The sequence below is a fragment of the Typopeltis vanoorti genome, chromosome 21 (genome assembly GCF_054136105.1).
Source record: "Typopeltis vanoorti isolate ZY-2024b chromosome 21, IOZ_Tvanoo_1.0, whole genome shotgun sequence".
NCBI classification, from domain to species: Eukaryota; Metazoa; Arthropoda; class Arachnida; order Uropygi; family Thelyphonidae; genus Typopeltis; species Typopeltis vanoorti.
In genome coordinates, this window is record NC_143569.1 from 10,606,830 (window position 1) to 10,621,942 (window position 15,113).

General features: G+C 38.0%; 1 protein-coding gene across 1 annotated transcript in view; it reads left to right on the forward strand.

Moving 5' to 3' along the window:
* Nucleotides 1–15,113, forward strand: part of LOC150094616 (protein eyes shut-like) — a 198,797-nt gene that overhangs the window by 12,257 nt on the left and 171,427 nt on the right. The window contains exons 4-5 of the mRNA XM_090411605.1: nucleotides 1,382–1,439; nucleotides 13,789–13,959. Of these exons, the coding sequence (XP_090267731.1) occupies nucleotides 1,382–1,439; nucleotides 13,789–13,959 (229 nt within the window). The remainder of the gene's footprint in view (nucleotides 1–1,381; nucleotides 1,440–13,788; nucleotides 13,960–15,113) is intronic.

Below are 15,113 nucleotides of genomic sequence, written 5' to 3' on the forward strand. Positions count from 1 at the left end.
GATATAGAATATCTCTAAACCTCTAGCTTCACATGTGCTTTCTCTTCAGCTGATGCACAATATGCCTTGACAGAGAGACACCAAGTTCTGTGAAATGAATCTGAAATCTGCTGGTATTATGACAAAACAGAAAGGAAAATCTGTGTATCATTGGAAGTATTATTAGATCATATACACTTGCATCTAAATCCTAGCATTCATTTATCTGAATGTTTCTTAGTTATAGCCAGCTAAGTAAGTAAGGTAAAGAATCAAGAGCACACCGACAACCACAAATATGAATTCATATCCACACACATAATATACATCATCAGAATCCTGCATAATTCCATATCTACTCTCACCATGCTGTTTTTCAATTAATTCTTGTGAAATTGAGATGAAACTAGTCATGCCTCAGAACAAGTAGAAACAAGAACAACTAGTTACTTTTCTACTTCTACCATTTATTGTCTTATAAATTGTTATGTATTATCCATGTACCAGTAAATCTTACATTCAGCTATATACATGTATTGTTTGTATCATGCAGACATCTCCAGACATCTTTTTAGTAAATACAAATTCCTGAGGCTTCCAGGAAAGGAGTCTGATGACTGCCTCATCATATCACTGATGAGGCAGTCATCAGTAATATGATGCATAGTTTGCATAGCATCACACATGCAAAAGGTTGACTGTGAAATTCCCCTCAGATGTAGTAAGTGGGCACAGCGGTCTTGTCCAGTCCTAAATCTGTGCAGCAGGCCCCAGAGGTATTGAGGTAGATTAAATCCTAGCAGTTCCATGGTTGAATCTGTGATCAGGTACCTGATTATCATTCATTCCAGTGTCTTCTCCACCAGTCCTGCAGATCCATCATCTGGTAATTTCACAAGCCATATGGGAGATCTGGAGACAAGGTGGCATGATGGAAGCGAAGAGATATCTTGATGAATAGGAAGATACATGTTATTTCTGATTTTCTATATTTCTTTGATGATAGCTTCTTCTCTTCTAGCATGGAGAAGTGATGTGGGAAAGAACAAGTAACCATTGGAGAGGAGTAGATTGTAAGGTACCAGAGATACCAATCCATTGTGTGGTGACTTTGGCTCCAAACTGGTGAACAATACAACAGGAAAGACTACAGCCAGGGCTGTTGTTCTAAGAGGTAGGCATTACAGCCTCAAGTTGTGCCTGCCAGCTTGTTTATGATGTTGTTCCTGGTAGGCATCTTTAATTTAGTTTTTTCCAAATGTTTTCGGTAAGTTAGGTTAAGTATGACTTAACCAGTAACTACAGTTAAGTGTGACACCAAGATAATAAGGTTACTTTCATGGATTAGAGTACTGTTGCAGAAGGTTATTTTTGGTTTTCTATGTGCCTCATGGTTATTTAGGTGGAAAGCAAAAACAGCAGTTTTGCTGGGATTAGGAGATAGTCCCCTGCACTGCAAAGTAATTTTGTAGTGAATTCGGATCTTTGCTCAGTGTTTTGTCAAGGCCTTGAAAAGTGCTGTCTTGGGTGGTGATATCTATGTCGTTAGCATAGATAAACTTTTGACTAGCTGTTAGAGGGATATCGCTTGTGTACAGGTTGAATAAGCTGGGGCGAGGACAGATCCTTGTGGCAATCCATTCCATAAGACAAATGTTCTGCTTTTTGTTGTGAATTCAGATGAACATTTATTTTCCTATTGGAGAGCATTTGTTCTAGTTTAAATTTTAGTGTTTTTTGGCAGTTGATTATTTTAGCTGATTTATACAGTTAACCTTTCTTCCATATGGTGTCATAAGCTGATGTTAAGTCTATGAAAGCAGTATGTTTTTAAATCCTTTTGGTATCCAACTTCTATATTTGTGAGAGCTAGGACCAGATTACAGCAGCTCCTGCCAAGCCTAAAGCTAGTCTGTTCACTGGGTAAGATGGCTTCTATTTCAGGAGAAATTCTAGAGAGGATAATCCTTTCAAAAGGATTATTCTATCTAGGTTTGTAAGGAGTGCAGAGTAATGCTATAGGGCAGTAGTTATTAGGGTCATCCATTGGCTTATTATCTTTTGGCAGGACTATTATCTTGGATTCATGCCAAAGTTTTGGGAGCCACTTGTTTATTATTGTGGAGAAGAAATTAGATAGCCAGGATTTTGCTCTTGGGCCAAGGTGAGTAAGAAAGTCTAGAAGAATGCCATCAATGACAGGAGCTTTACTTTTTTTAGTTCGTTTGAGTCCTGCATCAAGTTCTTCTATAGTTACTGGATTGGAGCTTGCTGTAGATGTAGAACATGATAAGAAAATTTTTGGCTAAGAATTTTGCCTGTTAGGGTTTGCTTTTATTTTAGTCCTGTTTGGAGTGTTAGTACCTTTCATTCAACAGAGCAGTGACCAAGCCTTGTGACTTGATCTGGTAAAGTTGAGATTGTTCATTCTTCATGCCAGTGAGCTCTTCAACCATCATCCAAGGACCTTAAGAGGGCAGAATGTTCTATTGTTCATAATCTGTTCAAATTTTATTGTGTATTATCTGTCAAAAGAAACTTTCACTTTCAGTTGACCATCATGATGTCTAGATTTTTCTGAATCTTCTTGGAATGTGTTTCTTGCCAGATGCTATGAGAATTTTAGTGAATCTTTCAAAAATGAGGCATTACTTGATAGGTTGAGGTGAGAGGAGTTCCATCCATATCAGTGATGATAAAACAAAAGTCAGGAGTTGTTTTTATTATTATTATTATTATTATTATTATTATTATTATTTGTCACCTCCAGGGAGTCCAAAGACTCATCGAGGGAGGGCATCTACTCTACAGCTCTGCTTCCACCACTCACAATCCACCAACTGACCGCAACTACACCAACTCCATCTACTGCCGACCACCACCACCACTGGTATTTCCACACACAATCACAAACATCCATGCCCAAGGTGGGATTCGAACCCGCAGCCCCTTGACTGGAGAGCGGACACGCTAACCACTCGGCCAGCCTGGCTAAACAAGAATTTTTCTCCAAGTTTACAAGTAGAATTATGTTCTCCGTGTCAGGGGACTAGCCTGACGATGGAATATTCAGTGGTAGGGCTGCTATCTTAAGGCTTCTGAACTAGCCTTCTTCCGAATTTAAACCCATAGGAGGAATAGGGTATATTGAAGGGGGCAGGGAAGAGTAGATTATAGAAGAATTATAGTAAGGATTATAGAGAGGGCATAGTTGTAAGGCCAGAAATGAAAAGACCCCCATAAAATAAGAAGAGTTAGCTGTTAAGGCGTTATAGGAAAGATTAAAGTAAGTGGATCTTCCTCAAAGTAGAAGAAGAAGAGGGATAGATCCAGCTAGGGGTCCATGGGAGTGCCACTTCCCTTACAATCAAGATGATTGGCCCTGTTGGTCCTCAAGTCCTTATTCAGTATATTCGGACCACCCCACCATACACACACATGCACATACACCCACACCCACACATGGTGGGCTCCCCTGTCCGCCAACCAGGGGATGCGCTCTCTAGGGGGTTACAGTGTCTCCCAGAGGGGGCGTGGCCCTGAAACCGAGTTTGTTGCCTTTAACAGAGTTTGTTGCCTTAGTCAATACGTTGCGACCTCAGATTGTAGGTATTAGTGAGACCTGGCTATCAGAATCAGACATACTAACTGGTATTGAGTGTCAAGGGTACTGTATTTTTAGGAAGGATAGAGAGGATAGGAGAGGAGGAGGGGTGCTGTTAATGATATCGGATGACTCGAATACAGTTAGAGTTGAGACCTGCGATAGTACTACTACTAACAATATTTCATGTGTGCAGTGATTTTGAAGCCATTGATGTGAGGTGGAATCTAACAAGATCAATTACATAGTGGGGTGTTGTTACAGACCTGGTGGAATGGTTGCTAGTGATGAAGAAATGCATCACAAAATAGAAAAGATGAGTGCAAAAAGAGTAATCATAATGGGAGACTTTAATTATCTAAATATTGATTGGGTAGCAATAGAATTTCATAAGAAGAATGAAAATGCATTTATTGAGCTGTTGCGGGACAACTTCCTCAAGCAGCATGCGGCAGAAGGAACTTGAGGGCAAAAAGTGTTAGATTTGATTATAGTGTCAGAGGGCGTTTCAGTTAAAGGCTTTTCTATTCTGGCTCTGGTTGGTGACAGTGATCATGCGGTACTCACTTGGGAAGTGACTAAGTTTATGAATGTTCCATTCAGAAAAGGTTACACGCTGAACTACAAAGCAGGAAGATGTTGAAAGTATACAAAGCAGGAAATTATAACCAATTCAGGATTATACTGAGTTCAGTGGAATGTGATCAGATGCTAGGTGGAAAGAATATTGACAGTGCATGGGAAGCATTTAAACAACATTTGAATGATGCAATATCAGTGTCCCCAAGAGTTCAAAGAATAAATAGAGTAGGAGTCAAATGGATGTGTAATCTTATTAAGCAAGAGATTCGTGAGAAACAGATGATTGGAAGGAATACTGTGTGCATAAGGATGATGTCTATTATGAATGTTATAAGCAGCAGGCTAGAATAGCCAACTGTTGTATGGAAAGCAAAGTCTGAGTATGAAACTCATACTGGCTGTGTGTGCTAAAGACAACCCACAAGATTTTATTGATATGCTGCAAGTATATCAATAAAATCTTCTAAATCCAGATGGCATGAGGGTTACAGATGCAGAAGAGGTTGTTCAGTTAATAAGTGCTCATTTTGTTAAAAGCTATCAACCTGGTGAATGCAACATTGAGCTCACTGTTACCTCTTCACTAGATGAAGAAACGCAGGTGTATGAGGATGTAGTATTATAGCTGTTACATAAATTGTATAAGAATTCAGCTATAGGGACTAATGGGATATCAGCACGTGTGCTAAAATAGTATTCAGCTGAATTGTCTAAGTTGTTTAATATGAGTTAAAGAATTAAACAAGAATATAATTTCTTGGGAATATAATTTACTTCTTTTTTTTTTTTCTTATCTTGTATTGTAACATTGCCAACCTGGTTGGCAGAGTGGATAGCCTCTCTGTACTCCAAATAACAGACTGTGAATTGAAATCCCCCCCCCCCCCATGCCCTGGATGTTTCTGAATGTCTTTAGGTGGAAAATGAATTTCATCATCTGGTGTAAGACCACAACCCTGCTTATTGGAGGCTTGGAGCAAACTGAAAATGTACTATACTTGGTCTCTAGAGCATGAGAACTGAATTATCTAACCCTTAGTCTACTCATGTTACTGAATATATGATAGATTTGCAGCCTTTCATGGTGGAACTCACATAAAAAAAGCAGTTTTTTTTTACATCATTCTCTAAACTTCAAAAATATTTTGAAGTAATAGATACATTAAAGAAAATCTTTTTTTCTGATTACTGGATACTGGATACAATAAGTATCCAGTAATTGACAAATCATTCTCAAAATAGGTATATTTTTGAAAGTTTATTTTTCACTTGGTTAGACTATAATAATAATTATTATTATTAGGTATATTTTTATTCTTTTCAGTTTTGTGAGGTTTTTTTTTCATTATGTCATATTCAATATTTCATATTTTTAATCCTCAACAAAAGTCTGAGAAACCAGTCTGAGTAGTGACACTTCTATAATGCATTGCAATATTCTGGTTCGAGGATACATTGTGGTTGTTTGGCGAATTTGGTGCTTTTGTGAAATTGGTGATTTTTGTCTATTTTCCTTTAGAAAATTATTGTTTTGCAATATACCAGTGTAGATTTTAGTGTATTTAGTATTTTATCATATAATTTTATTACGATATTCAATATTTAGTATACGTTTGAAATGGCACCAAAAAAAGTAAGAAATGTAATGCTTAAAAAAGCGTCACAGGCAAGAACAAGAAGGTTAGTCCTGCTAACGAGGTTATTGAGGAGGTTAATGAAAATGAATTAACCTCCAAAGTAGCGAAGTTGAAGCAGATCAACACAGAGATGATGCAGGAATTGCAAAAAGTCGAGAGGTGTTTAAATGAACAGAGGGAGAAAAAGAAAGTTAAACAGGAAAATAAGCAACATGAAAGCAAGTCAAGAAATAACGAAAATCGGTATAACGGTAAGTGACATTGTTAGTAAAAAGAAAGAAGTTATTTGGGATGGTGACTCTATAATGAAACATGCTATAGATGAGCGAGTTAGAACATCGAGTTTTCCTGGAGCGAAAATTAAGAATATAAAGGAAGCAATTCAAAAACAAAAAAGAAAAGTAAAGGAAATTGTAGTTGTAGTAAATACTAGCGATTTAAGTGGCAATAAGTTCAGTATGAAAGAGGTCATGAAAGGGTATAATAAAATTAAAAAAAAACTTCCGACATGAAAGGGTTGTTGGAAGAGGTGAGAGTGAAGAGTGAGAAAGTAAAAATCATCAGTATTTTACCTCCTATTATAATAAAAATTAATTAAGAAGGGCTATGGTGGCAAACGATTCAATGCGTAGGCTATGTAGAAGGAATGGATGTGTGGAGAGAGTTTGAGGGAAGAATGGATTTGTATAAGAGTGACAGCCTACACCCGAGCGTTTGGTATCAGGAGTCTAGATAAACTAATAACTGGTATGAGCCCTAACACAGAGAGTCAGGGAAACTAAATTATAAAGGGAGGAATGGTGTGAATGTGAGTGTAAGAGCGACAATGTTATATAACTGTTTTAATGACTGGAATGGGCTTTGTCATGGAAATGTTGACAAGGAGAGAACAATTTTGTTTATGTTCGTCTGGTTTGGGCCCATGAAATGTCTGCAAAAATGTCTACATGTGTAAGTCATTAGAAAAGAGTAGAGATCTGCAAGTTGTCCAACTGTGTCAAGCACACTTCAGGCAAGACAATACAAAATAACAAACAGATAGATTATTATGTCTGTACAAGAATGTTAGGAGTATCAGAAACAAAGGGACAGAGTTTATTCATCATCATCATGCATATCAAGGATTTAGGCCTAAAATGGCCTACACCTGAGCTTTCGGTATCAGGAGTCTAGATAAACTAATAACTGGTATGAGCCCTAACATAGAGAGTCAGGGAAACTAAATTATAAAGGGAGGAATGGTGTGAATGTGAGTGTAAGAGTGACAATGTTATATAACTGCCTTAATGACTGGAATGGGCTTTGTCATGGAAATGTTGACAAGGAGAGAACGATTTTGGGTTTATGTTCGTCTAGTTTGGGCCCATGAAATGTCTACAAAAATGTCTACATGTATAAGTCAGTAGAGATCTGCAAGTTGTCCAACTGTGTCAAGCACACTTCAGGCAAGACAATACAAAATAACAAACAGATAGATTATTATATCTGTACAAGAATGTTAGGAGTTGTACTAACAAGAATGTTAGTACAAGAATGTTTTGAACTTCATCTTCCAGATTTTAAGGTTCCAAGTTGCTTGCTGTTGTAGAGGAGGTGGAGGTTGTTTGCTAACATCCAGTCTGTCAATTGTAGACCTGTCTTGTCATCATTATTGTATCACCATAGCATACTATGTGAGTTGAAATCACTAAGGATGATCCAGGATGATGAAGAAGTACAGGACTAGACCAGTCAAGTAGAGGAGGCTTATATACATTGTAGATTTTGTTGGTATCCAGGCAGATACCAACAAAAAATCACTTTGAGAATGGTCCAGAGATTTGGAGATTCTTTTCAAATTTGCTTTTGCATAGAATCTCCAGGCCATGTCTTTCATCGGGTTTATCAGTGAGAAGAATGTAATCTGGAATGGTAATATTTTCTTGTGGGGAGTTTCTTGTAGGGCAACAATGTCTACTTTGTGCCTGGTAAGAATATTATTTAATACCTCTGATTTTGGATCTAGTGAATCCATCAATATTGAACTGGGGGATATTCAGGCAATTCCCAATGTTCTTGTTTGGTTGTGTTCATTCATTTTTAAGGCGATTGCTCTCTGACTAAGTTTGAGCCTTGCTGCCTCATTTGTGTCAGCAAGGTTCCATAGCTCTCTGACTAAGCTATGGAGCCTTGCTGACACAGGTGATGTTTGAGCTGCTATGTCCACTTTGAGACTATGTGCTCATTTTTTGTAGTATCCAGGATACCATCATTGGCAATCAGATCCATAAGGTGAAGTATTAGTCAGAAGTTGCTACTTTGTAGCCAGGGGCCCATTGCAGACTACCATCAGTCCCTGAAACAGAGGCCATTCCTGATGTGGAACAGATGCCTATGCACACGCACCTTTCCTCTTGGACAGCCGCTGTGATTTATCTTCAGGTATCTCCTCAGGGGCATGCTTATTTAATGGTGGCATAGTGTGCCATATCACACTTTCATCTTAGGGTTCTTTGGCATTTTAGTTTGAGAGGCCTTGCCAAAAACTGTTCTATCACCCCCTGATGGCTATGTTTCTGTCAGTCTGGGACTGCTTATTCATCAGGTTACCCTGCTTATTTTGTAGCTGCCATCCATATCTGGGGGTAATCCACTATCTGCCACCTGTGGACCTGCCCAGTTACAGTTAGCTCTGCAACAGGAAGATTTTTGATTTTTGCATGAAGAGTGGTAGGAGCATGGAATGCATTGCTGAGAGGGTAGTGAAAGTACAAACAGTGGATGAGTTTAAAGAGTAGGATAGACTTTGCATGACTAGTGTTCACTTCCAAGATAAGTCTTGTGACTCTATGGAGGTTGAGCAGATAATTATTATTATTACATGACATCTTCACGGAGTCCAAAGACTCATTGAGGGAGGTCACCTACTCTACAACTCTGTCTCCACCCAATTCTCCAACTACAATGAACTGCAACTACAATCATCATCTACACCAATATCATCTACTCCCCACCAGCACTACTAGTATTTTCACATACAATCACAAATATCCATGCCCATGGTGGGATTCGAACCCACAGTATTTTGGCTGGAGAGCGGATGCGCTAACCACTCAGCTGACCAGGCCAGTAATAATAATAATATTAAACTGGAACTTTATATTGGCTTTATTAGTTGACCAAAGATTTTTAGAAAAAATATATATAATTGTCTAAAAGTTTCACCAGCGGTCCTGTTCTGTCTGGCTTCTTCAGGACATGTGTAACGGTACATGGAACTCAACATTTGCTAGTAAAAAAGAATGGAGTAACACTGTGAGATAAATTAAACTGACACATAACATCATAAGCATAGAACGTGGTGTATCAGTCATTGTTTTTTGAACACGTTATATAGCTTTTAGCGAAATGAAATTCTGGTAAGCTGAGCAAACTTATTAGGCTTTTCCAGATGTCTTTCAGAATCATTCCTTGATTTCTGTTTAGATTTTCTCCAGAGCAGAGTACAACGGCAGCTTCTTTGAAGTTTTGAAAAGCCTCTTCTATATAGGGCATGAAGCTTTTATCCCAATTGATGGTGTGGTCAGTGATTGAGAAGTGATGGACTAATCCTGAAGTATCTGTTCTGTTGTTGTTCACATCTCCTACATGTTCTTTTATTCGAATATCCAGCCTTCTCGATGTTTGTCCTATGTAATTTAATCCACAGGAACATGGAATGTTGTGCGCACCTGCGTATTTGAAGAAGGCATTAATGTCCTTTGGTAATCTTAAAATATGGCATATTGTCTTGACCGGTTTAAGAGCAACTCTGACATTGAAGGACTGAAGGAGTTTGGCAATTTTTGTTGACACTGAGCCTGCATAAGGGATGACAATGGACGATGTCTATTGCATGACAGAAGGTTTCTGTTGTGGAGGTTTTCTATGAAGAATGTTTTTAATTATATTTTCTGGGTAACGGTTGTTTACTAGGGTCTGACTTATGAAAGTGAGTTCATGAAGGAGAAAATGTTGGTCACTCTATTCAAGACAATATGCCAATATGCCTTCTTCAAATACGCAGGTGTGTACAACATTCCATGTTCCTGTGGATTAAATTACATAGGGCAAACATCGAGACGCCTTGAAATTTGAAAAAAAGAACATGTAGGAGATGTGAACAACAGAACAGATACTTCAGAATTAGCCCATCACTTCTCAATCACTAACCACACCACTGATTGGGATAAAAGCTCCATGCCCTATTAGAAGAGGGTTTTTGAAACTTCAAAGAAGCTGTGTTGTACTCTGCTCTGGAGAAAATCTAAACAGAAATCAAGGAATGATTCTGAAAGACATCTGGAAAAGCCTAATAAGTTTGCTCAGCTTACCAGAATTTCATTTCGCTAAAAGCTATATAACGTGTTCAAAAAACAATGACTGATACACCATGTTCTATGCTTATGATATTATGTGTCAGTTTAATTTATCTCACAGTGTTACTCCATTCTTTTTTACTAGCAAATGTTGAGTTCCATGTACCGTTACACATGTCCTGAAGAAGCCAGACAGAACAGGACCGCTAGTGAAACTTGTAGACAATTGTATATATTTTTTCTAAAAATTTCTGGTCAACTAATAAAGCCAATATAAAGTTCCAGTTTAATATTTAACAAGTGAAATACAGCATAGAGATGAATAATAATAAATCAATAAAACAGCTTCATTGAACTTAAATATTTGTATAGCAATAGTTAACAAAATTCTCAGAACAAAATTACATCAGCAAGTATACATTATTATTATTATTATCATCATCATCATCACGGGCAACTCCAAGGAGTCCCTAGACTCATCGAGAGAGGCCCTAAACATCATGTCAATAACAACTATTCAACATCCACACAGTATCTATCATGCTTTGCCTTGAACTCATTCACAGTCGTGGCACCCACAACAGACTCTGGCAACTTATTCCACTCATTTACCACTCTCCAAGTAAAAAACCTAGTTCTAACACCCTTGCTAACCACACTCTTGCCCAGTTTCCATTGATGCCCCTAGTCCTCCCACCACCAGTCCTGTTCTGAAAAATATTCTGAATTAATCTTATTAACCACACTTATTAATCTTAGAAACCCTTCAGTAATTTGAATGTCTCAATCAGATCACCCCTTTTTCGCCTATCAACCAATTTCTGCAACCCAAAATCTTCAACCTGTTCTCATTAGGTTCATTCCATAGACCTGCTATCATCTTGGTCACTCACCTCTGGATTCTCTCCACCTCCACCCCATCAAGAAGAAACCCTGGCACCCAGATCTGGGCACAGTAGTCAAGATGGGATCTTATCAAGGCTCGATACAGAGGAACAATAACTTACTTGTCTCTGCTCGTCAAAATATTCTTCAGTAACCAAATGATTTGATGAGCTGATTTAGCCACTTTTGCAATGTGTCCCCTAAACTTCAACTGCCTATCCACCAACACTCCCAAATCTCTGGCCTCGTCAATCTCCTGGAGTACAGTTCCACCAATGTGGTATACTGCTGCTAATCTTTTCACCCCAAAATGCATTAAACCATACATTAAATTTTGCCACATTAAATTTACATCCATTCTCCTTAGCCCAGTCCCCCAATCTATCAAAATCATCTTGCAAAATTTTGACATCATGGACATTCACTATTGCTCTACCCAACTTTGCATCATCAGCAAACAAATGAATAGTTCCTCTCAGATCCTTTCCGATATCATTAATGAACAAATTAAATAGTAGTGGTCCGAGAACAGAACCATGCAGCACACCACTAGTCACAGGTCATCTTTGGGACTCAACTCCTGAATAAACTACTCTCTGATATCTCTCCATCAACCACCCTCCTATCCATCTCACCAACCCTATATCCATCCCCATATGCTGCAGTTTACTGATTAGAATTCCATGTGGTATCCTGTCAAAGGCCTTAGCAATGTCCAGCAGTATCACTGTATACCCATTACCCTTATCCAGTTCAGCCATCACTGTGTTATAAAACGTGAGCAAGTTAGTAAGGCATGATCTACCCTTCACAAAACCATGCTGTCCCCCATACAGTATCCCATTTTCATCTATCCATTCCTGTATTTTTCTCTTGACTACTTTCTCCAAAACCTTGACAATGACTCCTGATATGCTGATCGGTCAGTAATTTGCAACAGCAGTCTTGAAACCTCCTTTATGCGGTGGAACTATTTCCCCCTCTTTCGACTCCCTATGGACTAACCCAGGTCCGAGACTCAAATTAAACAAAATGGTCAAGGGCACTGACAATTCTTTAGCTGCTTCATGTAAGACCCAAGCTGGTATACCATCCAATCCCACAGATGTATTCACATTAAGGTTTTGTTATATACTATTCACCTCAATTCCCGTATAAGCTATTGGTTCATTCATTCCTGCAGTGTCACCACCTGGATGATATACTCTTGCAAAGTGCTCGCCCAGTAATTCCACTATATCAACTGATTCAGTTACCTCCCTACCATCGGCATTCTTTAAAATCATTCTGCCATATACATTTTTTCTTTTACTTGCAACATATTGAAAAAACTGTTTGGGATTCTCTTTAGCCTGCATGGCTAATGTTCTTTCATAATCTGCTTTTGCTTTTCTTGCCACACTCGTTATCCTTCTGGCCTGTGCTTTATACTGTTCATGGGCCTGCAGGTCACCTTTCTCCTTAAATTCCCTCCACAGTTGTTTCTTTTTTTGCAGCTCAAGCTTAATGGTGTTATTCATCCATTTAACCCCTACTTGATTTACTATCTGGAATCTAGGTATACTGTCAGCCATTACCTCCTTCAAACGCTCCTGTACTGCTTCCCATGCACTATCAACAGATTTAAACGATTAAAACATTACCCTAAAGAATGAGAGATGGCAACTGCTTATTCAGTACATGACTCAAGGTCCACCATATGTTATCTAAAGATGACTACTAATTGAAATTAGTTTTCTACCATCATTAATATTATGACTAAACCTAGTTCAAAAACAAACCAGACTAAAAGTATACAATACATTAACATTGTCTTATTGTATGGAAGTGAAATCTGGACAATAAAACAAAAAGACAAATAAAGATTAATAACAGCAGAAATGGAGTTTATGAGAAAAACTGCAAAGTATACTCTATTTGATCACAAAAGAAACGAAGAATTTATGAAAGAATAAAACCAAGAATCAGTAATAGAAAAAAATAAAAAATATAAACATAAATGGATGGAACACGTTCAAAGAATGAAAATAGAAAGATTACCAAAGCAAACTTTAAAGTACAAGCCATTAGAAAATAGAAAACTAGGACGTCCTCTTAAACAATTCAACGATGACTTCTAAGGCCAGAACAGGCCATGCTAGGCCTAAATCCTTGATGTACATCATGATGATGATGATTAATATCATGAAGTTGAAAGTAACACATTATTTCTTGACAATTTATTGTTTAGTTATAAGGCAGCATTTCACATTAGTGGCAGTTTTAACTGCAATAACTGCTGTGTTTGGAGGATAGAGAAACCACAAGAAGTTTGGGAACATGGAAGCAATTCTCGTAAAGTTAACATTTGATTTACTCTAGGAAAACTGCATAATTCATCTTCATTATTTTCTGAAGAAACTGCTGTAAATATTGGGTCTTATTTGATCTTTTTTTTTTTTTTTAATGGAGAAGCCATCCAACGTGAGGTTAGTCAATGTATAATACATTAGTACCATGGATGGGCAATAAGAAACTTGTTTACATTTTACTTGAAAAGCTCTGAATTATATTCCTTGGGAAATATGTGGTGGGAGACCATTCCTGATGACAGCAGTGGAAGGCATGAATGAAGAGGAGGAGAAATTTTTTTTTTCAGTTTGGAGTTTAATTGTGAGATTGTGTTGATTGGCTACTACAGGTGTTTGGAAAAATATGACAGAGGGTTAGGGAATTATTGATGCCAATTGTGATAAAATTTTTGTGATTTCTTTTTTGCTGAAAGGTCAAATGCAGTGATGAGTGTTTAGAATGGTTCAGGAAATTTACTACAATCAGCTATGCAAGAATTGGAGAAGTAGGAAGCCAGATGGTTTATTTTTCTGTGGGTGATGATGCAGTTGTACCATCTAGGCATAATAGTGCTGGAAGTAGTGTTAGGCAGAAGTTATGGCCAGTAACTTTGACTAGAGCCCAGAAGGCATAGCTGCTATTTGGAGAGGATGCAAATTTCCTGCTCTTGACTTTCTCAAAGTCAGCTTTCAATGTGATGATAATTTTCTTGCAGCTATTCAGACTTTGGTTAGCAGAACAGGAAAATGGGGTTTTGGATGCAAGCCACTTGCAGTATGCCTGACTCTTCTTTTCTACAATCCTGCACATACCTGTTGGAGAACCAGAGCTTAGATAGGGGAAGGACTTTTAAGGTAAAGTGGGGAATAAATACTTCCATGCTTATAAGAATTATTTTGGTTATTCGGTCTACATATAGGTTTGGCTTGGATGGCTGGAAACAGTAATCTGACCAAGGAAATTAAGCGTTAAAGTTGGGAAGATCATCCCACTTGGTTTTCTTGTAATGCCATACAATACATGGATGTGAATGGTTTTGTATGTGTTGCTCCATGGCAGAAGAGGTCTGCACTAGACTGTGGTCTTAGCTGCCTAGAGGACAGACAACATTCACAGTGTACTAAGATGGATTTGCTGGTGAGGAAGAGATCCAGAGTACTTGAGGAGTGGTTGGGGTGTCTGGTTTTCTGGTTGGCATGTGAACAATTTGTGTGAAATCATTTGTGATTACAAGTATTTCAGCCTCTCTGCCTGCTTGATCTGTTCAGTTGGAAGAGGCATCTGGTTGGTGATGTGAACATTGAAGTCTCTAAGGAAGATGACTTCACTGTTAGGAAAGTTGGATTGAAGAAAAGCAGCATTTAGGAAAAGGTAGTTGAAAAGTTCAGAGGGGTTCTTAGCAGCAGAGACAGTATATGAATATGGTAAAATGAGATGGAGTCATTTTTAGCCAAAGGAGATCAAAATTGGCAGATTCCAGGCTGGATACTCTGCAGCACGGTTTTATTGATTACTGAGATTAGTCAATCAAATTATTGAAAGTGCAGTCTTTCATGAAGATGGAACACACTGCCACTTCTGTTTTGTTGTTGAATTTTTAAATGAGATGTTTCTTCATAAATGAATTAAATGATGTATGCTAACACTTTGACCACCTCCAGACTTCTTCCCATTAGATTTTTTCCTGTGGGACACTATAAAACTGAAGTTTACTCAGTAAGGTCTTGTAAAAGCTTAGTGTTTTTGTCACTGGTGTTA